Source organism: Petaurus breviceps, unplaced genomic scaffold (assembly GCF_028583685.1).
Source record: "Petaurus breviceps papuanus isolate PSGF00001 unplaced genomic scaffold, PetGlider_PUasm1.0 37, whole genome shotgun sequence".
In the NCBI taxonomy this organism is placed as follows: domain Eukaryota; kingdom Metazoa; phylum Chordata; class Mammalia; order Diprotodontia; family Petauridae; genus Petaurus; species Petaurus breviceps.
Genome location: NW_027186296.1, coordinates 80,806,980 through 80,831,183, shown reverse-complemented (window position 1 = coordinate 80,831,183; position 24,204 = coordinate 80,806,980). Strand labels below are relative to the sequence as shown.

General features: G+C 38.9%; 1 protein-coding gene across 1 annotated transcript in view; it reads right to left on the bottom strand.

Annotated features, from left to right (window-relative positions):
- Nucleotides 1-24,204, bottom strand: part of SORCS3 (sortilin related VPS10 domain containing receptor 3) — a 719,603-nt gene that overhangs the window by 193,973 nt on the left and 501,426 nt on the right. The window contains exon 6 of the mRNA XM_069098908.1: nucleotides 7,200-7,264. Within this exon, the coding sequence (XP_068955009.1) occupies nucleotides 7,200-7,264 (65 nt within the window). The remainder of the gene's footprint in view (nucleotides 1-7,199; nucleotides 7,265-24,204) is intronic.

Sequence of the window (24,204 nt, the reverse complement as noted above, 5' to 3'; positions counted from 1 at the left end):
ACTGCATTCAGACAACTATACACAAACAAGAATATACAAACAAGCTATACAGGAGAAAGTGGAGATCATATCAGGGAAAAGGCCATAGCATTAAAGAAGATTGGGAAAGATATCACAGAGAAGGTCAGATTTTTATCTGGGCCTTGAAGCCAGGGAAACCAGGAGGTGTAGAAGAGGCAGATGAAAATTCCAGGGATTAGGGACAGCCAGTGAAAATGCATGCAGTTGGGAGAGAAGGTCTTTTGTGTAAAGAACAGAATGGAGACAAGAGTGACTGTATTGAAGAGTATGTAAGGGGAGAATGAGATATAACAAGACTGTAAAGGTACAAGTGAGGCAGGTTATGAAGGGCTTTTAATGCCAAGCAGCTGATTTTATATCTGATCCTGGAGGTCATCGGGAGCCACTGGAGTTTACTGACTACGTGTGGAGTACAGTCAGACCTATACTTTAGGAGGATCAAATTTACCACTAAGTGGATGAAAGACTAGAATGGGGAAAGACTTGAGGCAGGTATACAAGTTGGAAGGCTAGTACAATAGTCCTGGTATGAGTTGTACCAAAGCAGTGGCAGGGTCAGAGGAGAGCAGGGGGCATACAGGAGAGATGTTAGAAAGTAGAATCAACAGGACTTGGAAACTACTTTGGTAAGGGGAAATTAGAGAAAGACTAAGGAATGGAAGATTACATCTAGTTTCTGAGCCTGAGTGATAGGGATGGCAGTTGCCCTTCAATTGTAATAGAGAAGTCAGAGAAAGGGGCAAAAGGCCAGAGCAGGGACTGCTACTGATGGTGGGGGCTGTTTCAACTTGCACATACATCTGCAAACCAGGATCTTCTGTAGTAGTGCTTAAATAGTGGAATTCTAAGGGAAAAGATGGTGTGGAGATAGTTGGTAAAATGCCTATTTCATGATAACAGAGGAGCTGGGTAATTCTGCTGCAGGCCTATATTTTTGATTTGTTCACTATATTTACTTTGGAGGAGGAAACCACTTTCTTTAATATTAAAAATATGTTCCTCACCACATGTACAAACTTCCCTAAATAAGATCACTTGGACAAAAAAAAAAACCTCACATCTCTATTATGCTATTTCCACAAAAAATTATTAATATTAGATTGCAGATTTCTTGAAGGGGGCATGGGTTCAAGCATTGCTTTGATCAGAGAGAAAGCACTAAGAGATGACAAATAACTGATCTCCCCTATTACATAATGTCTCTGTGCCAAGCTTGTGACATTTTCTAAATTCCTAATCTATTTCTTCTTTCTCTGTTGTATACTTTAAAGGTAATATCACTTCTAAGTCTGCCTATATCAAACTTCATCCACATGTTCTCCACCAGGTTTTTTTTTAAAGCAATTGGGGTTAAGTAACTTGCTCAAGGTTACACAGCCAGGTGTTTCTGGGTGGGTGCTAAGTATCTGAGCCTGGATTCGATCCCAGGTCTCCCGACTCTGGGGCCAGTGCTCTTACTCACTGCGCCACCTGGCCGCCCCTCTACTAGTTTTTAATCTTCCTTAGTTACTGGATTTTTTATATGAATTTATAGTTATTACAATGCTATTCTACCTACCTTTTTACCTGTCCTACTGTTTTCGTATAAGGTACACCCTTCAAGAATCGTATTCTAGTCATGGGGCTTATAGCACCATGATCTGGTGATATCTTTGAGATCAAATATGGCTCTTTGTTTTAAGCCTATTTCACCTTGCATTTTTCCCAAACTATGAATTTGTGTATAAATTTCTGAGGTCATGAATTTTAGTGCTGGTTTTTTTCTGGAATTCTGTCTCATGGATTTCTGTGACTTCTTCCTATATGAGAGATACTATTAATTGTCTATGATACCTAGTGTGATGATGATGATGTGGGGGGGGGGGGATAATTTTTTACCTTCCCCTGCCTTTTCAGTTTAATAACTGATGAATTTAATTTAACTAATGCATTAAAACTTGCCCTAACCATAATAAAGCAAAACACTGCTATAACAGGATTTGATCTCTGGAGACAAAAATCTTCTCTGGCCTCTGACTTATGGATAGGAGCTCAATTGGGAACCTCCAAAATTCAAACCAAGAGAAAAAGTTTGCTGTGGTACTTTAGAAACTTGCTGGCAAATCATAAGCTTTCCCCCTCAAAGCATGAAAGTTAAACTAGAGGTTTAGGATTTTAACATAGTTTCATGTCCCTTTAAACCCCTGATCCCTCATGACCTATGTCCCTTTAAACCCCTGATGCCTCATGACCTCCAAGAATAGTTTAAGTGGTTTGGCTACTCCTTGCCCTCACTCTAAGAGTTTCTGGGACAAGGGGGATTTATAGGAGAGGGGAGGGAAGGGAAGGGAAGGGAAAGGAATTGATTTAAAAAGATTCAGTAGTCTTAGCCCTCTGAAATATATAATTTCAAGTGTTTATAGTCTGGATATTGGTCATTCTGGAATGTATCTTGCAAATTACATGGATACACAGTACATAGGTACTATGTTTTGTGGGACATAATTTTCTCTAATACTGTGTTTTCATGGAACCAATTAACAGTGCTAAGTAGGATATGCTTGTATACTTATTTTTGGTAGTTATGGGCTACAATAATATTCTTGCTATCTTTTGCAAATAATCAGGAATTGCTCCTGAGAAAAATAGAACACCTGCTGTCCCATGGCAAAAGCCATTTGGAATTTGAGGTCTCCTTCACAACAGGCCAATACAAGAGGAAGTCGTCTACTCTTTATTTACCATGACTACTTCTAGACACTCCTTCTGCAGCTGTCACTTAGCAACCTCTGCGCCTCTCAGGCTGACACCATCATTCTATATAACCTTGTTCACAGCTCTATTGGTGTCATTTGCCAGCCTCTGGGTCATCTTCCCTTCTTTCTCAAGGGGTTCGTTATCTGGACCAGTCTTATCCATTCCAACACCTGCCTAGTAATTTCAATATTCACAATGATGTAAATCTGATCATCCAGGTTTTTCATTTCATTAACATCCTCAATTGCCCCAACATTACACCTCAACTACCAAAAGAAACAACGATAACTTAAACTTCACTGCTGTCACCCTGAACTATTCTATCCCCATAATCTTGAACTCTGATATTCCCATGATCTCCTGGTATATTATGCTCTCTCTGTCTCTGTTTTTCTGTGTATCTGTCTCTTCCTTTCTGTCTCTCTCTGTCTCTGTCCCTCTCTCTGTCTCTCTCTCTTCTTCTTCTTCTTCTTCCTTATGGTCCAGCTCTTACATCTCTTCCAATTTTTCCACTCCACCATCTTTGCTCTGGTTTCACTTTCCTCATTTTATAATTTTGACTCCCAACTACATGTTGACTTTCACCCTTAAAATCTTGTTCCTTTGTCTTTCTGAAATTTACATTTTACTAGACTACAACCCAGAATCACACTCTTCCCCTTTCTCCTCAGTTATCTGCTTTTTTACTCCCATTCCTGAACTCTAGAATGCTGTTGGAAGAAGTCATATAAATGGGGTGATAGCTCCAACTCCACCTCAATTGATACAAACATAAAAGGTCCAGACATTGGGCGGTTAGTTGGCACAGTGAATAGAGCACTGGCCCTGGAGTCTGGAGGACCTGAGTTCAAATCCGGTCTCAGACACTTAACATAAAAACTAGCCATGTGACCTTGGGCAAGTCACTTAACCCCAATTGCCCTTAAAAAAGGTCCAGACATCACAATTAAATCAATTGTTTAAACTAAGTATTAAGGAATTTTCCTACAATCCCATTATAGGGTGTGAACAAGTCTTTAATTAATTTGTAAAGATTATACAGCTCTAGTAATTGGATGAATATAAATATACCATATAGGAACTCTCTTATAATTGGCTGAAATCAAGTTAAACCTTTAGGCCTACATATAAAAATAGGAAGCCAGTTGTGAGTCCATCAATCAAGTGGTAGATCAGTCCAGAAGTAGAGGATTTTGGTACAGAGAATTCCAGATCTAGGGTTTTATCTTTCTTTCTTCCTCAGTCATTTCCTCCTTCCCCTGACCATGTCAGCAGAAAACCGGACCAGTAGCAGACAATATATCTAGATGGGACCAGAGAGACTGAAATAATAGTAGATAATACATCCAGTCTGGAGGAGAAAGAGGACAGATATGGAAAGAAAGACAGATATGGAAAGGCAAATAGCTAGTAAGTTAAGAAGCAACTAGAAGAATACTGGCTATGGACTTAAGAGAAAGGATTTTTAGCCCATAAAACTCAAGGCATTGTGAATTACCCCTTCCTCATGTGTACTGTGTGTGTATATGTACACATATACACATGTGCATGTATGTGTGTACATATGTATATGTACATACATATGTGTGTCCATGTGTGTGTGTGTGTGTATACCTCACTGTACCCTAAGCTTAAGCCTCCTATTCCTATAGACCTGTGTGTATTTTTGAGAGTTTATGTTCCTGGGGTATAGGAGGAAATATTTGTGTCAAACATTCTTCTGATACCATTTAGTAAATGCCTCTGGTAAAAGCTAAATGACGCTACTGACAGATTATTAATAGAAAGCACACCAGTGGGGGTTTGTAAGTAATAGCATTATAAACCTCACTCCTAGAACCCTGAGTTGTAACAGTCAAGCTGTAGGACCCCAGTATGTAAATGTGGACCCCAGATTTGAGGCCACCTATGCAAACATGTTGACTAGGTCCACTACAAGTTCATATTATCTAATCTCACCTGGGTTATCACTGCTACACAGCAATCCTTTAAAAAAATTTAAAATTAAAAAAAAATCCCTGATTATTTTATCCCCCACAGCAACTGTTTCAAGTCTTTCTACTCCCAAATCAAGCCACTCTCCTCTTTCCTGTGAAAGTTGAGGCCATCTTTCATGAGAACTCTCATCTCCCATATGCCATGCTGTAAAATAGTTCTACGTCTTCCCATCCTTCTGTCCTTTGCCTCTTGTCTGAGAAATAATAATAACAGTATAATAATAATAATAAAATCTAGAATTTATATAGCCCTTTAAAGTTTTCAAAGTGTTTTACAAATACTGTCTCATTTGATCTTTATAATATCCCTGGAAAGTAGGTGCGATTATTATACCCATTTTACAGATAATGAAACTGAGGTATAGGTCAAATGATTTATCCTGAGTCCTACAACTATTAAGTGTCTGAGAATCTTTCTCCTTGCCAAAGCTAACCCTTCTAATGGTACACTTGATTCATCAACTCTTATCTCCTTTCAGAGTTTTATCCACAGATCATTTCTTCTCTCTGGCCTATTTTTAATCTCTCCTCATCTACTTGTTCCCTCCTGCCTAAAGACAAGAAGGTGATATAGGGAATAGAAAGCCTGACCTGAAATAAGGGAGACTTGAGTTCAAATTCAGTCTCTGACACTTACTTGCTATGTGACCCTGGGCAAGTGATTGAATCTCTTTCTGCCTCAGTTTCCTCAACTCTAAAATAGAGATAATAATAGGTTGTTGTGAAAATCAAATGATACTGGCACATAGTGGGCACTCAATAAATTCTTCCATTTTTCCTTCCTTCCTGCTATCTTCTTAAACCATTACTCTTCTTACTTTTTACTACCTAATTATAGAAAAAATAGTTTATACTTACTGCTGCTAATTTCTCATGACCTCAAAGCCTGAAAACTAGCCTCTGGAACCCTACTGAAACTATACTATCAAAGACTACTAGTAATCTTGAAACTACTGGGTAAATCTGATGGTCTTTGTTCAATCCTCATCCACCTTGGCCTTACTGAAGGTTTTGACACCATTGACTACATTATTCCAGCAATTTGCAGATACTCTCTCTTCTCTTGGTTTCCAAGTCACTGTGCTCATCTTGCTTCCTTGGACCTGTCTTACTCCTTCTTCTCAGCATCCTAGGCTGGGCTATGACCCTAAGCCCTTGTATCCCTCAAACCTTTGGTCTTGGATCCTTATTTCTTCTGTGTATTTTCTCCTTTGGTGAGTTCGTTGACTTTGATTAGTCATCTGTACTTATGACTGTTAGATACAGATAGATAGATAGATAGATAGATAGATAGATAGATAGATAGATAGATAGATAGATAGATGATAGATGGATAGATAGATAGATAGATAGATGATAGATGGATAGATAGATAGATAAATAGATAGATAGATAGATAGATAGATAGATGATAGATGGATAGATAGATGTAGACATATCTATATAGAGATATATATGTACATATCTCTATATAGATATGTCTACATTTATATATAGATATAAATAGATAAGTAAAGATAGATAAGCATAGAGACATATCTATATAAACATATTTACATAGATATATAGCTTAAGTATCTCTCAGGGCAGCTAGGTAGTACAGCAGATAGAGTACCAGACATGGAAGTAAGAAGACTCATGTTCTGTCCCTTAATTGCCCCCTTTCTCCTGTTTCTATTTAAGGCACCACAATATATTGAAGCTTCAATATCATCCTTATACCTTCTCTTTCCCTTCTGAGGAATCTACCATGTACACAGGCAAATGAATAAAAGATACCAAAAGGAAGGAGAGATCAGTGGTATCTACCATGTTCCCCTTAATGGTTTTCTCTCATTTTGTCCTTCGTGTTTAGAACGTAATGCTTAATAAATGTTGGTTGCCTATCTTCAAGGAAAATGCCATTTAAAGGAGCCTTGGAGGTGAGTCCTGTCTGTCAACATGCATTTTTTAAAGTGCTTACTATGTGGTAATTCAAATAATTACCCAATTACTTCTTGGTATAGCAAATCTGAATTTTTGCACGGTACATTTTCTTAAAGCAAGGCACACTTTCATATAAATGCAAACTTCACTTAAAAATAAACACTGTGTGTTGGTATACATTTCTTTTAGAATTATACTAAAGGCGGCATGAAATTATGGTGGAGGAAACTGTGAATATCATCACATCAAAATTCTTACTCTAAAGGCCAAGGAAATGTTTAGAGATTGGTCCATGTTGGTCTATTTCCATGGGGTTTCTCAAAGGAATGAAGAAGCCTCTCCCCCTCCTCCCTCCATCCCCTTGCCCAAGAGGTCAGAGATAAGGAGAGATGTCAGTAATGGAGCTCTGCATCCTACATCTTCCCAGTCCATTAAAATGTAAATTAGAGAGCAATGGCTGGTTCCCCCTGGCCCTAGCTCAGCACTGCTGTGTATCAACCTTGCTTCCGTAGCACTCACATCCGTCAGTCGTCCTCGCCTCCATGTGTACAAGGTCAGGCTCCTTATCCAAGCCTGTGACTGACCTAGAGAAGAAAGAGAGCAGTAGTGAGAATGTGTCAAGAAACAGACCAAGGCTAAAGCACACAGTCGTCTCCTTTCAGGAAGATTTGGTCAAATACACCAGATAGCAGAGGTACACACCTCACCAAGCTCTGAGATCCTACAAGACTGACTGTTCTATAGTGAAGGAGCAAGATGTACCACGGTCCTTTGAAACCCTCTTTGTGTTAGTACTGTGATACAGAGAAAAGGGTTAGAGTTAAATACCCTAGGGTGAATTTCAAAATCAAACCACAGTGCTCTATGTAATTTGGACATGGCTCTGGGACTGTTTTCTTTTTTTGTTGTTTTTTGGGGGTTTTTTTTGTTTTTGCTTTTTGCAGGGCAGTTGGGGTTAAGTGACTTGCCCAAAGTCACAGGGCTAGTAAGTGTCAAGTGTCTGAGGTCACATTTGAACTCAGGTCCTCCTGACTCCAGGGCTGGTGCTCTATTCACTGTGCCACCTAGCCGCCCCTGGGACTCAGTTTTCTTATCTGTAAAATGGGAGGTAAGTGTTAGCACCAGAAGAAAGGAATCATGGTGAAGCTAAAGGGACTTAAAAGATTGCTTGGGGAGGGGAGAGGGGAAGGGTCCCATCAAACTCTTCCCATGCTAGGGCAGGCATTAGGCAAATGAACAGTTCATAAACAGTATTTGAGACTGGCCCTTTTGATTCTGATCTTGCAGAAATTCATAGAGTTGGATAAGAGAAATACAGAAACTCATTATAGCAGAGTTTCAAGGCTTTATAACTGGATAATAGTTCAGTTGTATCTAAGTGCATGTGTTTCCTGGAAGAGTTCTTTGTACATGGCTATGATGCTGAGCTGCTCAAAGTCAGGTGCCCAGAGACCATAAAGGGATCTGCCAAGGCTGTATCTATGCAATAAGGTCAGTATCAGCTGTTTTCTCAAAGACACTTTCTGAGCCTTGCCCCTCTTCCCAAGGGCATGTCAAAGTCAGAGATTTGAGCACCCCAAGTGTCAGAGATCATGAGATTCTGAACATTAAAATACATAGTTATCTCTCTCTGGGGATATTGTAATGATTGAATGAGAAAATGATTGTTAAATAACTTGTCCTGTAAAATCACTATATAAATGTCACTCATTTACCACCAGAATAATCATCATTGTAATGCTATTATACCACATTTAGTTAGGGGTCACTTAGCTGGCAACCTTAACTATCTGGAATATATATTTGGAGTTGTGAAGAAAACATCAAAGACTGACAATATGCCACAGATGTTTGTAAAGTCCATGCACTGAAACCGACACATATTATTCATGGGGGATACCCTGCCCTCCTTTCAATTCTGTTTACTCTTGTTGCTGAAATAATTCTAACATACTCGATTATCTGTTTTCCTAGCACAACTTATATTTGAAGAAGCAAATTTCAAGGGGAATTGCTAAAAGCATGCATGCTGATAGTGGAGAAAAGATACAGCTCAGTTGACAGGCTGACATCAGGTAGAAAAAGACAGAAAAATGACGTGAAACACACACACACACACACACACACACACACACACACAGTGAAAAACCATAGCAGACTGGGGTTATTTAGGTGCTACAGTGGCTAGTGCCCTGGAACCTAAGTCAGAAAGATTTGAGTTCAAACTTGCCTTATACTCTAGCTAGCTGGGTGACCTTAGTCAAGTCATTTAACCTTTGTAGTTCTCAGTTTAAAAGGTATATGTTTCATAATAACATCCTGGATTGCTGTGAGGATAAAATGAGATAATATTTGGAAAGCACTTTGCAAACCATCTACCATTATTATTATTATTGTTGTTGTTGTTGTTTACTTCCTGTGTAAACAAGTCAGTGAAGTGTAATCAGCCCTGAGAGCATCACTTTATTCAAGGATAAACATTCATGAACATTTAGATCGATGACCCTAAGTTGTCAAGAATTAGTAATATTCAGTACCCTTTGTTTAAGAAAGCAGAGATTTTTATTTAAAATTCATTTGGATATTTAACATTAACTTTTTCCAGATAAATTTCTGTCATTTACAAAAACCACATGTTTAAAAAAGAACATTCCTGTAGATATGCAATAATAGTGATCATTATATTACCCATATTATATTTTTTGCTTTACAAAGCATTTTTATACCTATTATCTCATTTGTTCCTCATATAACAAAAGACAGAAGGAAGTAGGACAGGTATCAGAATCATAAAAGAATAAAATCTTAGAGTAGAAAGGGTCCTATGAGGTACAGTTAAATTACTACTTGAAGCAAAAATCCCTCCTGAAACATCCTGTCAAGTGCTCATCACTAAACTACATATATCCTGTTCAGATATCATTATTGCCATCATAGTCAAGGAAACTAGGGCTCAGAGAGGTCAAGGTAAGAGTTCAAAACCAAACAGTGATTTAGTAGCAGAACAGGGGTTAGATTCCCAACCCCAGAATACAAATGAGGAGGCTGAACGCTTAAGGAGCTCCAATCTTCATTATCACTTCTTTCCTGAAATTAGAGATAATCTGAGTGGCTAGATGGCCCAATGTATAGAGCCCTTGGCCTGGAGTCAGAAAGAATCATCTTCCTGAGTTTAAATCTGATCTCAGATACTTACTAGCTTTGAGACTCTAGGCAAGCCACTTAACCTTGTTTGCCTCAGTTTCCTCATCTGTAAAATGAATCAGAGAAGGAAATGGAAAACTACTCTGCTATCTTTGTCAAAAGAGTGGGACACTACTGAAAAATAATTAAACAACAACAAAAACTGGTGGGCTGGGTACATTGTACTAATTTAGAGAAACTGGGAGATCTAGATTTGGAATTAGAGGGCACTGAGAGAGGCAGTATGAAATGGTCCAAGAATCATCTGGAAAACCATACAAGGATATCATGAAGGTTCAAGATATGGTAATAGAAATAGGAATGTGAAGTATGAGAAAGTCTGATGCATGCTGAGTGCTGTAGAGATTGGGAGGAAAATGCAGGTGTTGGAGAAGGCTTTCTGGGAGGAGGTCTAGCTGGAAATAACCTGGGGGCATTGGTTGTTTGAGACAAGATCCTCATTGTTTCAGTAGAGAAGTCTCTGTTTGGTATCACAGGAGATTATCCTAACATTCAGTTCACCTGAAATCATTCTTGCCATTTTCTGTCTTCTCAAAAGGCCTAAAGAATGTCTTTAGTATCAGAACTAAGTTTATGAAATGTTCACATTGACATGGAACACTATAAGCCAGCAAGTAAGAGCACCGGCTCCAGTGTCAGGATGACCTGGAGATCGAATCCGGGCTCCAACACTTAGCACCCACCCAGAAACACCTGGCCGTGTAACCTTGAGCAAGTTATTTAACCCCAATTGCTTAGGGGTGGCCAGGTGGCTCAGCGAGTAAGAGCACTGGCTCCAGCTTCAGGATGACCTGGATAAAATCTGGGCTCAGATACTTAGCACCACACCCAGAAATAACTGGCCATGTAACCATGTAACCTTAACCCCGATTGCTTTAAAAAAAAAAAAAAAGAAAGAAAGAAAGGATGACCCAAGCCCTGCCAACTGAGCTCTACTATGTAATAGAAGGCAACATTGAGGAGTCCAGTTAGAATGTGTGTGTATTACCACACACACTCTCCTTTCTGCTTATTCAAACCCTACTCATTTTCTGAGATGCCCTCACTAGGCCCATTTCCAACAAGGAATCTTCCTTACCTCCTTCAAACCCCCCTGATCTTCCCCTGCATCCTGTGAAATTCTCCAGGACTATAATGCATCCCTACAATTTAATACCTTATTATATTCTGCCTTATGCAATCCTTCAATTGCTTCCTCAATAAATCTTATCACCCCAAATGGACTTCCTTGAGAGTAAGAAACATGTTTTCTCTCTTGTAAGTAACTATAAAGTGACTATTACAGTTTTGGCACTAGAAGGATCAGGTATATTACTTGATACAGTGATTTTATTATAATTTTACTTTGAAATAAAAAAAATCATCCTATTTCTAGTTTCTTTGTCTTATGGATGAAAAAAATGCACTTTGTGATTTCACAGAGTTTAGTCCTTCCGGGTATAAATTCTATTCCTTCTAGTGTCAAGCACACAATTATCCAGTATAGTTTCCCTTCATTCATGAAAAGGACCAAAATGACATCACTATGTTAAGTCAAATTACAGAGTGTCCAACTGTGGCTTATCAGAACCAAGACAAGTTCAGAATGATCTATTACAATTCAGGCATAGAAAGTCCATGTGAACATTTGGGGTGGATTCTCTAAATTTGTGCTTCTCATGTTTCTTTTGAGCTACTTCAATCCTGCTTTGCTCATAGCACAAAGCACTTTCTTTAATGCAGGCAGCCATGCTGAGCAGTTCTGTGTCAGTGTCTCCCATGTTACAGAATCAATTCCAAAATTCTTCAGAGAGACCTTGAGAGCGTCCTTGTATCATTTCTTCTGACCACCATGTGAGTGCTTGCCTTATATGAGTTCTCTATGAAATAGTCTTTTAGGTAAGCACACATTTGGCATTTGAACAACATGGCCAGTCCATCAGAGTTGGAACAGAGTTTGAATGCTTGACACTTTAGTTAAAGAAATGACCTCAGTATCTAGTACCTTATCCTTTCAGGTGATCTTAAAAATCTTCCTAAAACAACTCAAATGGAAGCGATTCAGTGGTGCTGGTAGACTGTTCAGATATCACAGGATTAAATACTTGACCAATGGACAGACTGGGAACCCCATATAGGAACTTTAATTCATTGGATTTATATAGATTTCTATGTTTGCAGCTCTTCATTTTGTCTCATGTTGGGGGGTAGGGTAATGTACTGAGCCCAGTAGCCTGCTTATGGCCAAAGGTAAAGAAAAATCTCTTTCAGCTTTTCAATGAATGAGAAGTTCTCATCATTAGATTCTGAGTACATTGAGGGCAGGGATTGTCTTTTGCCTCTTTTTGTATCCCTAATGCTAAGCACGGTACCTGGAACATGTAGGCACCAAATAAATGTTAATGACTGACAGCTGCAGCCCATAGAGTGGATACCTTTGCTTCTATCTCCTAGAAAAGAAATATCTTCCCAGTTCCCACAGGAACTGAGGCAATCAGGCCCTGGGCTAACAAATCCAATTTGCCTTTGCCTGTACCCTGGGCCTCCTGTACTAATGGGTGGATAGGTGATACCAATACAGGCTATTTCTTCTCTCCATACCCTGGTGATGACAAGGATGCTATTAACTATTCTCTCCTGGTAAGTATTCTCTCCTGGTATTCTCTCACCTATGTCCTGGCAGATGAGTATTGTCCATGATAATGCAGGTTGGTGGCTAGGCCCATCTCCCTCATACCAGAGCCCTATCAGCTTCCCAGTAAAGAGAGAGAAGCACCAGAAAAGGATCCAGTTGTTATCAGATAACCAAAAAAAATAAGTAGTGTCACGAATGAGTAGGCTGATATTAGGAGAAGCATTTTTTTTCACGCATGCACCTTCATTCTCTCCTAAGTAGGGTCTGTCTGCAAGCCTGGGACAAGGCATTTTTTAATAAATTCTGTGGGGGCTCTCACAATGCATTTTGCACAATGATTCTGTTACCACATACTCCTGATGATAAATATTTGTTGAATCTACATTTCAGAGACTGTGGGGATGATAAATTCATTTTCCTAGCAGCTAGGTGGAGCAGTGGATAGAATGCTAAGGTGAAGTCAGGAAAAACTCAGTTCAAATCCAACCTCAGGCACTTACTAGCTGTATGACTCTGGGCAAGTCATATAACTTCTGTTTGCCTCAGTTTCTTGAACTGTAAAATGGAGAAAATAACAGCACCTGCCTGACAAGAAATAAAAGAGATGTGCCTAGAACACAGTAGGTGTTATATCAATGTACATTCTCTTCCCACCAGGAGCCCACCTCAGTGAAACAATTCCTTTGTAAAGCCTGCTCCACCCCTTATAGCCTAGTCATCTGTATGATGTCTCTAGATTCTCTCCCATCAGGAACAAGAGAGTGCTCTTATCTCCCTTACATGTACCTTCCTGATGGTGACCACTATTGACGTAACCTCAGAGCCACAATCTCAGAAAAGAGATAAGGCAAGCCAATTCAGTGATATGAACAACTATTTCCCAAATAAAGAACTATAAACTATTAACCACATGAAAGAATAAAAGAAATGTCAATTAAAACAACCCTAAGATTTCATCTCATGGTCAGAAAATTGGCAGAGATAACAAAAAGGTAGGAATAATTGATGCTGGAGGGATTGTGGAAAGACAGTCACACTAATATATTACCAGTGGAGCTGTGAATCAGTACAATCTTTCAAGAAAACAATTTGGAATTATGAAAAGAAAGTGGTTAAAATGTCCATACTGTTTGACCCAAAGGTTCCATTTGCAATGTCTATACCCCAAGTAGATTAAAGACAAAAAGAAAGGCCCCATAGAAACCAAAACATTTATAGCTGCACTTTTTTTGTGGTAGCAAGAACTGGAAATAAAACAGATGCCCATTGATTTGAAGAATGATTAATGTAATGGAACACTGCTGTATTATAAGAATGATGCATATGATTAATACAGAGAAGAATGGGAAGATTTATGTGAATTGATGCAAAGTGAAGTAAGCAGAGCCAGGAAACTAACATGTAATATAAAACAAACACCGATATAAATAATGGGGGTGGGGAGATCAGGGAGAGACTAACCACAAAACAATTAAATATTAATATTAGGAAATTATACAGAGCAAGCTTGACCCCAAAGAAGAACTATTAGAAGTGACCTTCCCTCTCCCCCAAACTCCTTTGTGGAAGTGGGATAAGGGTCCAACACAGGCATGGAATGCTACATCTAACATCAGATATAGTCAATATCTTGAGGGGTTTTGATGGATTTTTTCTCTTCCTATTTTCATTTTTTAAAAATTCTTTGTTTTAAGGAATAGTCCTCTGGGAAGAGGAAGGATACAGGGGAAAATATAGGAAATGTAAAAACAAAAGTTATAATAACAATATGCTTTTAAAAGAACCTAACTTGGGTTAAGACTTTTTTATTAGAAGTTTTTTATTTTTATTAGAAGTAACTTTTATTCATAATCTGAGCATCTCAGTCCAGTCAGAAGAAGTTGGTGCAACATAATAATGAAAGCAAGTTTCAAAAGAAGCATTTGAACCCAGGTCGTATGGCTCCAGAGACAACGTATCTGTGTGTCAGGCTGCTTCTGTTCTAGGTTCTGGCACCCTTGATTTCCTATGTATCTGTTATCTTCCATGCTAGAATCGTCTAAACCCACATAGCTTCTACTGCTAGACAACCTCAGGCCTCTCTCTCTGTCAGTGACATCAGGCTAAAAGTTGAGAGTGAGAATATATCAATTAATGTGTAATTTCAGAGTGTAGGTACTCCTTCTACAATGCAAAGGTCAACTCTTCTGTCTGTAAATGATCACTGAGAGTGTCTGTGGATAAAAAAAAAAATCATCATTCTGTCTGTGGTCAACCTGAGGGTGACCCTTTCCAAATTTACCTAGACTGATTCCCTGACCCCATACTCAAAACCTTGCCAGCTGGCAGAAACCTGTCAGAGTTTTGTTGGCACATTCTTAATGAACCCGAGGTAACCTCCACACTAGAATGAGATATTGGAATAGGACTTTAATAGAAGAATCATGAAATAATAACAACAATAATCTTCAGGACAATTCCAATAGCAGATACCACATGAATTCTCACATGATTTTAACTTTTTCTACTAGGAAAGATATATTTTTGAAAGTCTTTCATTCCAAGCAGTTTGGAAATTATGAATATTCAATATGACCAACATCTACTACCATGTTTTAAATTTTTTAATAGATCAATGTTATATCTGGGCAATTGTAGGCAGTATTTATATCCACTGATGATACTACCTAGAGGGGAAGAAATGAATAACCATTTATATAGTGCCTATGTGCCAGTCACTATGAAAAGTGCTTTTTACGAATGCTAACAATTCTAATATAATTTATTTGTCAGTTTCTCTAGGATACTTTGAGTTTGTGTTCATACTATGGGATTTGCTATCTGTGACTTTATAAGGCTAGAGGGTTTCTGGTATGTCAATTTCATCCAACTGACTGTGTCTTCTAAAGTATATAATAGATGCCAAGTTTTAATAGCTTTCAGTGACAATTTGTACAGTTAACACCACTTCACTGAAGTCATTCAGCCAGTCAAGTAGAATTTATCAAGCACTTACTATGTGCCAGGTACTGGGGATACAATGAAAGGGGAAGGGGGTGGGGAACCTGTCCTTGCTCTCAAGGATTGATGTGGGAGAAAACATGCAAATAGATGCATGACGCAGGATACACCAAAAGCTGTCTAAAGGCACCAAAATTAAAGAAGACAGGCTAAAGCATCTTGCAGAAAATGGGATTTTAGCTGAGATTTGAAGGAAGCCAGGGAATCCAGGAAGCAGAGATGAAGAGAGAGAACATTCTAGGCATGGGGGAGAGCAAGTAAGTCTCAGAAATAGGAGATGGGACATCACATTTGAAGAACAGCAAGGAGGCCACTGTCACTGGATAATCAAGTATGTAAATAGGGAGTAAAGTGGAAGAAGTCTGGCCAGGAAGGTTATGCAGGCAGGTTATGATGGGCATTAAAAGCCCCAAAGAAGGTTTTATAGTTGATCTTGTAGATGGATGATAGTTACTGAAGTTTGTTGAATTGGGCAGGGGGGGGAGGTCATATGGTCAGATTTACATTTTAGGAAGATCACTTTGACAGAAGAGAGGAAAATGGAGTGGAGTGGGGAGAGGCTTGGGGTAGGGGAACCAACTAGCAGCTTATTGCAATAGTCTGGGACCAGGGCGATAAGGGCCAGTGCCATGGGGGTAACATAATGGTGAGATGTTACAAAGGGGAGAGGAAGAAGAAGGAAGAGGGCCCAGAGGAGAAGAGTGATGATGATGATGATGATGATGATGATGATGATGATGATGATGGTGATTGTTTCACATTACAGAGACCTGGTCAAGGAGACTGAAATCTAGCAGATGCTGGATGAGATACCTACCTCCCCTTTCATACTGTCTATAGCTAGTGTTTTCTGTGAGCCTAGGGAAGATGAGCTTGCCTCATAATGTTTGCCTTCTAGTACCAAAAAAAATATATTTTATCCACACAATGCAATAACCTGTAGAATATCAAAAAGAAAAGAATAATAGCAGGATATCATTAGGCACCAGGAATACTTCTCTGAATCCCAATAACAACAAAGATAGGACTAACAATAACAACAATTATAATAATAGTTATAATAAATAATAATAATAAAAGTTGTACTTATACACAGTGTCATAAAAATCTTAGTACAGTTTTAGACTAAAATTAACTTTTAAACTGAAATTATGGTAATTCTGCTGTTGCTGTTCAGTAGTTTCAGCCATGTCTGACTCTTCATGACCCCATTAGGGATTTTCTTGGCAAAGGTACTGGAGTGGTTTTCCATCTCCTTCTCCAGCTCATTTTACAGATAAGGAACTGAGGCAAACAGTGCGAAGTGACTTTCCTGGAGTCACACAGCTATGAAGTGTCTGAGGCCAGATTTGAACTCGGAAAAATGAGTTTTCTTGATTCCAAGCCCAGTGTTCCATCCACTGCTCCATCTAGTGACCCTAATTAAAACTGCACTAAGACTTTTGGGACAGTATAAATGGCAGTTGTTATTATTGTTCTATTTGTCCCGTTTTTGTTGTTGGAGTTCAGATACGTTTCAAACTTAAAATTGCACTAAAACTTTTGGAACATCCTATATATCACTTTAAGGTTAACAGAGCTCATTACATTGACCAGTTATCTCCTTTAATTCTCATCAACCATATGTGGTAGTTACTACAGATATATGAACTACATTTTACAAATAAAAAGATTCAGAGATCAAATGATTTGCCTATTTATCAAAAAGTTTGTAAATGTCTGAGGCATAATTAAAACTCAGGTCTCTGACTCAGTTCAGTGCTCTTTCTCTTTTAGCAGTGATAGATAAATTTTTAAAAGTTAGTTGGGGGACCTTCAATGTCCTCCTTTAATGATTATATAAATTTGATTGCATTTTTTAAGTAATTACAAGTCGTTGTATAACTCTTCTCATTAGCTGAAGAATTCATTCCAAGAAATTCATATATTTATATCACACACACATACACATGCGTGCACATTTACATTACATTCTACAAATGTTTCTTCCCCAATTGATTTAAACCAACATTGGTCTAATTGTACTGTCTCTAATGATTTATTTATTCAATTTCTTCAGAAATATGTTCATTCAAACTTGGATGAGCTTTTACAAGAACCTGTATATTTAGAGAATCTATCTTATTTATGATTTTGGTTAATTTTGTGATTTTCAAATTAGAGGCTATACCCAACATAGTATACCTTGACATGAGAATTTCTCTAAGATTGAAAAGACCCCATTGAAGCTCTATCACTTCATCATTTCCCAAATGTCTTTTATGTCCACACCTGCACAAACACCTATTTTCCATCTAACATGCATCTCAACCAAGAGAAGAAAAACAAATCCCTAATCAAAGATTACCGTTCCTCCTAGAAATTCCTTTAGGCCATCAAAAACTGGTAAGGCCCCAAGGAAAGTTTCAGAATGTATTACCTTTGTCCACAGAAACTAGGTAAATGGAATGCAAAAGATAGATATCTTCTCAAAACCAATCCCAGTGTTCACTGTGAGACAGCTTTCTACCCTAACTCCCCAAAAATCATTCCACAGTTATCGATGCTTCCAGGATACTCAGATTCCCAATATACATATGTATATACATATATGTATATGTATATATATATATATATCTTTGTGGGATGTAAGTGGCGATATGGTTAGCAGATAAGAGTTATTAGGGACAACAAAATAAGCAAATCTCAAATCAAGTTAATTAACAATTCTTGATTGAGCACCTAGTGTGCTACTCAAAGTAGAGGATATAAAAATGGATAAGCCACGATCTTGGCTATCAAGGTACTTCCTCTGGACACAAACCAAACCCAGAGCACCAAACAAGACAGCAGAGCTTGGATCAAAGGAGGAAAGGTAGGTGACTGCCAAGGGTGCAACACAGAGGGCACATAGTGATGAGAACCATTTATGTGCCTTTTTGTAAATGTGAATTTTGATTAAAAAAAAACATTTAAATGTTTTCTCTCCACGTCCAACAAAGAAACATTATTTTTTAAGTAGTCAGTTGGAAGGAGGGAAAACGCCAGTATGGAATCATGAATACATGGTCAGCCTTGGAGTGAGAAAGACTTGGATTCAAGTCTTTCCTATGATGTATAATGGCTATGTGATCAAGAAGATATCACTGATTTTTCTGTGCCCCAGGCAAGTGTCTAAGATAAATTAAGGTCAAACTGCTAGTCTTCATTGATGCAGGTAGTTTCCAGAAAAGGATTTCTCCACACCAAGAAGAACAGAGATCTAGACTCCCTATCCACTCCCTCCCCCCACATTAGTTCACATTCATCAAACTCAAAGCATCTACATAGCAGGTACAATTTATCAAATACAGCTGGGGTGGAGGAGAGGACAGGTGGAAGCAACTCAGGAGAGGGAAAGATTAGGAGAGAGAATCAGTTTTGAAAGCTTGCCTAGAGCATACCAAAGCCTTCTCAAAGCTGGTGCTTTGGGCAGAACACTGCCTCTGCAGTCAGAGAATTCTGGTTCAAATTCTGTCCCTGCTGCTTACTATCTATGTGACCTTTGGTAAAGATCACTTAGCCTTCCTGGTTTGCATTCTCCTCGTAATGCAAAAGGAAGGCATTTGGACAAGATGACCTCTGAGGTCCCTGGAACTCAGGATCAGGGATTCATGCAGGAAAGAATGGGACATGACCTTCAGTAAGTCACTTTCTCCCTCTGAACTCTGTCTCCTTTCCCATGTTTCTCAGCTGATCTCTGAGGTTTCTTCCTGCCTTAAAATTCTAAGGTTCTGTGATCCTAAAATTCTACGACTCCAAATGAGTATGTAATAAAGCGTTAGATTTTGTGGTACAGACTAAGGGCCACACAAATGCCAATGAGTTACTTTGAGAGCACAGAGGTCACAGAAAGAGGACGCTCAAGAGGATCTTTTATAAAAATTCTAGAGGGAAAACGAAAAAGGAAAGGAGCAGGATGCATTTATGGGTTAAAAATGTGCAGAAGGGAAAACGTGCTGTCTCTGGTCATTCTAATCAAGTGAATGGATGTTGCCAATTAGTATAGTAAGATCATTAATTGTATCTTGCATAAAATGCTCCTCTCCCAGGTTTTACTATACATCTAGCTGTACAGGAGGACACTCATTCTGCAGACTCAGCACCCATAAACACACTGTTGAGTAGTCTCTGTGCTACCGAACCTAACTTCAAGTTAACTTCACACACTGCTCTAACCTAGAGAAAACATCTTAGGCAAAACATCCCTGCCTTTTGAAAAAATGGGATGTATTTGAACAGGGGCCCCATGGAGCCCATGTACACCAAATACACTAGGATATGCCTTGTTATTACACAGATTCTGATACATGAGCTATCATTTTATATGTCATGGGGCACATCATGTCCCCAAAACAAAGGCTCCAAGTCCAAAGAATGGAGAGAGAGAGAGGTTAGACCACAAAATTCATTATCTATCCTTTTGTACCTCCTCCTTCTCTAAGTGGCACAGAGGATAGAATGCTGGGCCTGGAATCTAGAATACCCAAATTCAAATGAGGCCTTAGACACTTATCAGCTGGGTGACCGTAGGCAAGTCACTTAACCTCTCTTTGCCTTTACTTTCCTCATCTATAAAATGGGGATAATAATAGCCACTTCCCAGGATTGTTATGAAAATCAAATAAGAAATTATATCTAAAGTGCTTGGCATATAGTGAATTCTATATAAATGTTATCATCATCATCATTAGGTTTGGGAAAAATGTTACCTTCCATCTCAGTATCTTCCCACATCTTCTCCATCCATTCCTGGTGTCCATCCATATCATTTTCACAGAACCACATAATGTTAGAGCTATGGTAAAAGGGATCTTGGATCAACTGATATAAACCACTGGCTTTATTGGGATGAACTCTATAGAGTTAAAGGGACTAGGCCATGGTTACACATTAAACTCAAGACCAGGATTAGAAGCTGGGTTTTCTGACACTCAACTCCCCCAACAATGAACCTTCCACCATTATAGGCTACAATATACTGCACAGTTTTATGATTTTCACATAAATGAACATGTCACATAGACCTGTATTGCAATATAGTCATTGACCAATCACATCTATTTCCCTAGAGGCCTAGCATAGCTGGTTTATTTGGTATCCTTGAGAACAAATAAAACACTGCCCCCTCCTGACCAGAATATCAAGGAATCATTGAAGTGGACACTTACTAGCCTGCAGCAGGGATTCTCAAAGGAAGTAGTGGAACCCTGGGACTATTCAAATTAAACTGGCCTAGACACTCCTGAGTCCTCTCTGGGGAGCAGTTCTGAAGTAGCCCGGGATGGGTTGGATCATTTAATAGACCTTTTTCCTCTTTAATTTCTTTGATTCAGAAAGTATGCAAGTGCAATCGCGAGCTGTGCTAATGGGCAGAGATGAGACAGCAAGTTCCTGCCAAGTGTCCACAGCCAGCTAATTCTCGATGCTTATAACCAGAACCAAGAAAGACCTACTTATTTACCCCAACTCCCACACTCCCCAGCAAACAATTTCTTTACCTTCTCCAAAAGTAATCCTAAAGAAAGAATATAAATTGTAATTTAGCAGAAACAAAGTATCAAATTTAAACCAATCGGCACTCCTCTTGGCATACTACTTAAATATGAATCCGCTGACATGTGCACCCCTTGAGTCCATAACCTTCACCTTTCAGTCTCCGGGAAGTATTAAGGATCTGGGGAGTCTTGTGTCTTGTAGACCTTGCCCCTTAGAAGATCATCTGTCCTTCCAATTTATTATACCATTCTAAAGACCCATTCAGACTACTGTGTGTATTCAAGAAACAATAAAAGACACAGGCAGAGCTGTATTAGACAATGACATTGTCATGTTCCAAGGAAAAGATTTGGACAGAAATAGGTCAAGGAAAGATAATCTCCCAATTTTCTTTTGGTCCATGTTGACTAAATCTGACAGCATCAGCTGTAGCATATACTGTACCTACTGCTACTTACTCCTAAACTCAAAAAGAAAAAAAAATGGGAGAGGGAGATAAGACATGGGATTACAGGATCAAGGCTTAGAGCAGGAAAAGGAACTTAAAAGAACCCAGTCTAACCCCCTCATTTTCATAAATGAGGTCACTGAAATCCAGGAAAGTTAAGTATTTGCCCACGGTAGCATCAAACATGGGATTTGAACTCAGTTTCTGTGACTCCTCAGCTAGTGCTCTGTTCTTTACTGGCTGATTGGGTTTTACAGTTATGCGTGAAATCAGAGTACCAATCTACCAGCCAAATGACCTTCTTCCCCTCTTTCAAAGGACGTGCTCCCTGATGACAGAAGCTATGCAAATATATTGGGTCCAGGCTACTTCCACCGAGAACCTGCAATTTGCCTGACAGGACACTTCCTTTCTTGCTTCCCCCCAGTCATTTCATGCGTGCTCTCTTTAATGACCAAGGAATTATACTAAACTCATTCTGCACAGTTGGCTCTGGGGTATTCCGGAAGACCAGGGAAGGAAGTTTCAATTTGTTCTCTCACAGAGAATGAATTCTGCCTCATATAACTGCTGACAAATTACCATTTTTACAGGGTTTGTTAATTTCCAATGAGCAAACTGCACATCAGATATCTCTTTTATTCAACAGATGCTCCTGAGCTAAACAAATGGTTCTTGTTTAACAAACATGGAAACATCTTGTCGGTTTTTGCCAAAGATCGTATCCTATTTAATCACCCAGGGTACGTCCTGTTGTTTGCCGTGAATACCAGCACCCCATTCTTCCCCTGTTGACTCTCAAAAGGGTTGGGGAAGTTGATTGTCTAGATATAAACTCACATCGTACCCTGTAAGGCTAGTGAAAAGAACACATTAAGAATACAAAGGTTGTGGACTGTCATCCTTGCTTGACCACTCAGTCTGTGCATGACATTGGCCATGCCACTTCCCCTCTTGAGCCCTGGTTTACACATCTGTAAAATCAGAGAAATGATCTTGAAGGTCGCTCTTTATTTGGGTCATATGTCATATCTGGTGTCACTTGCATCTCCTCAAGGCAGAAACCTAAATCCCAGGTGAGGTCCACAGCAGAACTGAAGGAGAAATCACCTCATCAACAGTACCTACCATAGAGCAGGAAATGTTAGGAGTCTGCCTTTGTTAATCAGGAAGGCGAGGAGGCTAGACAGAGCAAGGAGCTCCAGTATCCTGTCTCCTGTCATTTGGGAAAAGAGAAATGTGACATGTTTGATATATGGTGGCTGAGTGACCCAGGTCTTAAATAAATGCTAAGCAGGGACCAGAATGCCTTCAAAGCTGTGGCTTGATATCTTAATTATCAAATCCCCCTGGAAAACAGGGTTGGGGGGAGGAAGTGACGGGAGGAGAATAGACAAGGGCAGGCTGTGGAAGATATAAACTGACTATTGTCAGGCCCAAATTAATAACGATCATTCTGGCAATTGGTGCAGCACAATAATATGGACTAATTAAAAGAGGACTGGTTTTTCTCAAGCCTCCCCTCCCCCTGCTGAAAAGAATAACAGTGAATTACCTTGAGATAATGTCTGACTCATTGAAGATTAATTTGCTCTTAAGTTTATATGCTTTAGAAAAAAATGCCAGGTGAAGCCTTAGCTGAATTCAGTGTGGCCACTGTGAGTGAGGAGAAATTCATTAGATCAAATGGATTCAGGAAGGACCTGTGAAAGAGAGTCTCTCAAAAGTAATGCAATTTCCTCTTCTGTCTCTAGAGTAAACTGATACATACTAGCCACATGGCCTTGGAAAAGTCACTAGCCCAGGTAAATAAGAATCTGATAATTAATCAATAGGAATTCAAGGACCATATACTATGTGCCCAGCCCTCTCTGAAACATAGTGGAATATACCTAGAAGTATAATAACAATCTCTTGATTCTGGCCAGAACTAGCAAACATGCTGTATCTGGATAAAAGGAATTGCCCTACTGATTTCCCTAAACAATGTGCATTTCCCCTCTCCTCTAAGAGAATATAAAATCCTAATTTTAAATATTTGTATAAGTACCTAATATAATGTGCTGCATGCAGTCAGCGCTTAACAAATGTTTCTTGAAGTGCATGGTTGAATTGACTATGGAATTGATGTTTACTAGGAGGTAGTCTCTAGGCTTACCACAGAACGCTCTTGCCAGAACTTGGATGAAGGTACAGATGACATACATCTAAATTTTGACAGACAAAAAGTAGAGGATCATTGATTTATTTGGCAATAGAGTTGGGATCCAAAAAGATCTGCAATAGTGGACTAAAGTTTACAAGAGGGAATTTACAAGGGAGAAATGCTAAACCTTAGATCAAAGGGCTTTTTTTAAACTTATAAAATTTTTTATTGATGCTGTTGTTTCTACACTTGGGTTTAGAGACTATACAAATAGTAGATGTAGGAAACATTTTTGAAATATAATCTAATTTACATTTATCAATCAATCAACAAGTATTTGTTAAGTATCTTCTCTGCACCAGACACTGTGGTAAGTAAGCAGTGGAGATGTAGAGACAAAACTGAAACAGGCGGTACGCTGCTAGGACTTTATTCTAACAGGGTAGGGGGAAGGGGAAAACATGTACTCATGAAAGTATATGCAGAATATATATGAAATAAATACAAGATAATTTGGGGATGGAAAGCAGAGAAGTTAGGAAATCCAGAAAGTTTTCATGGATTAAGAGGCACTTGAACTGAGGTGGGTTTTTTT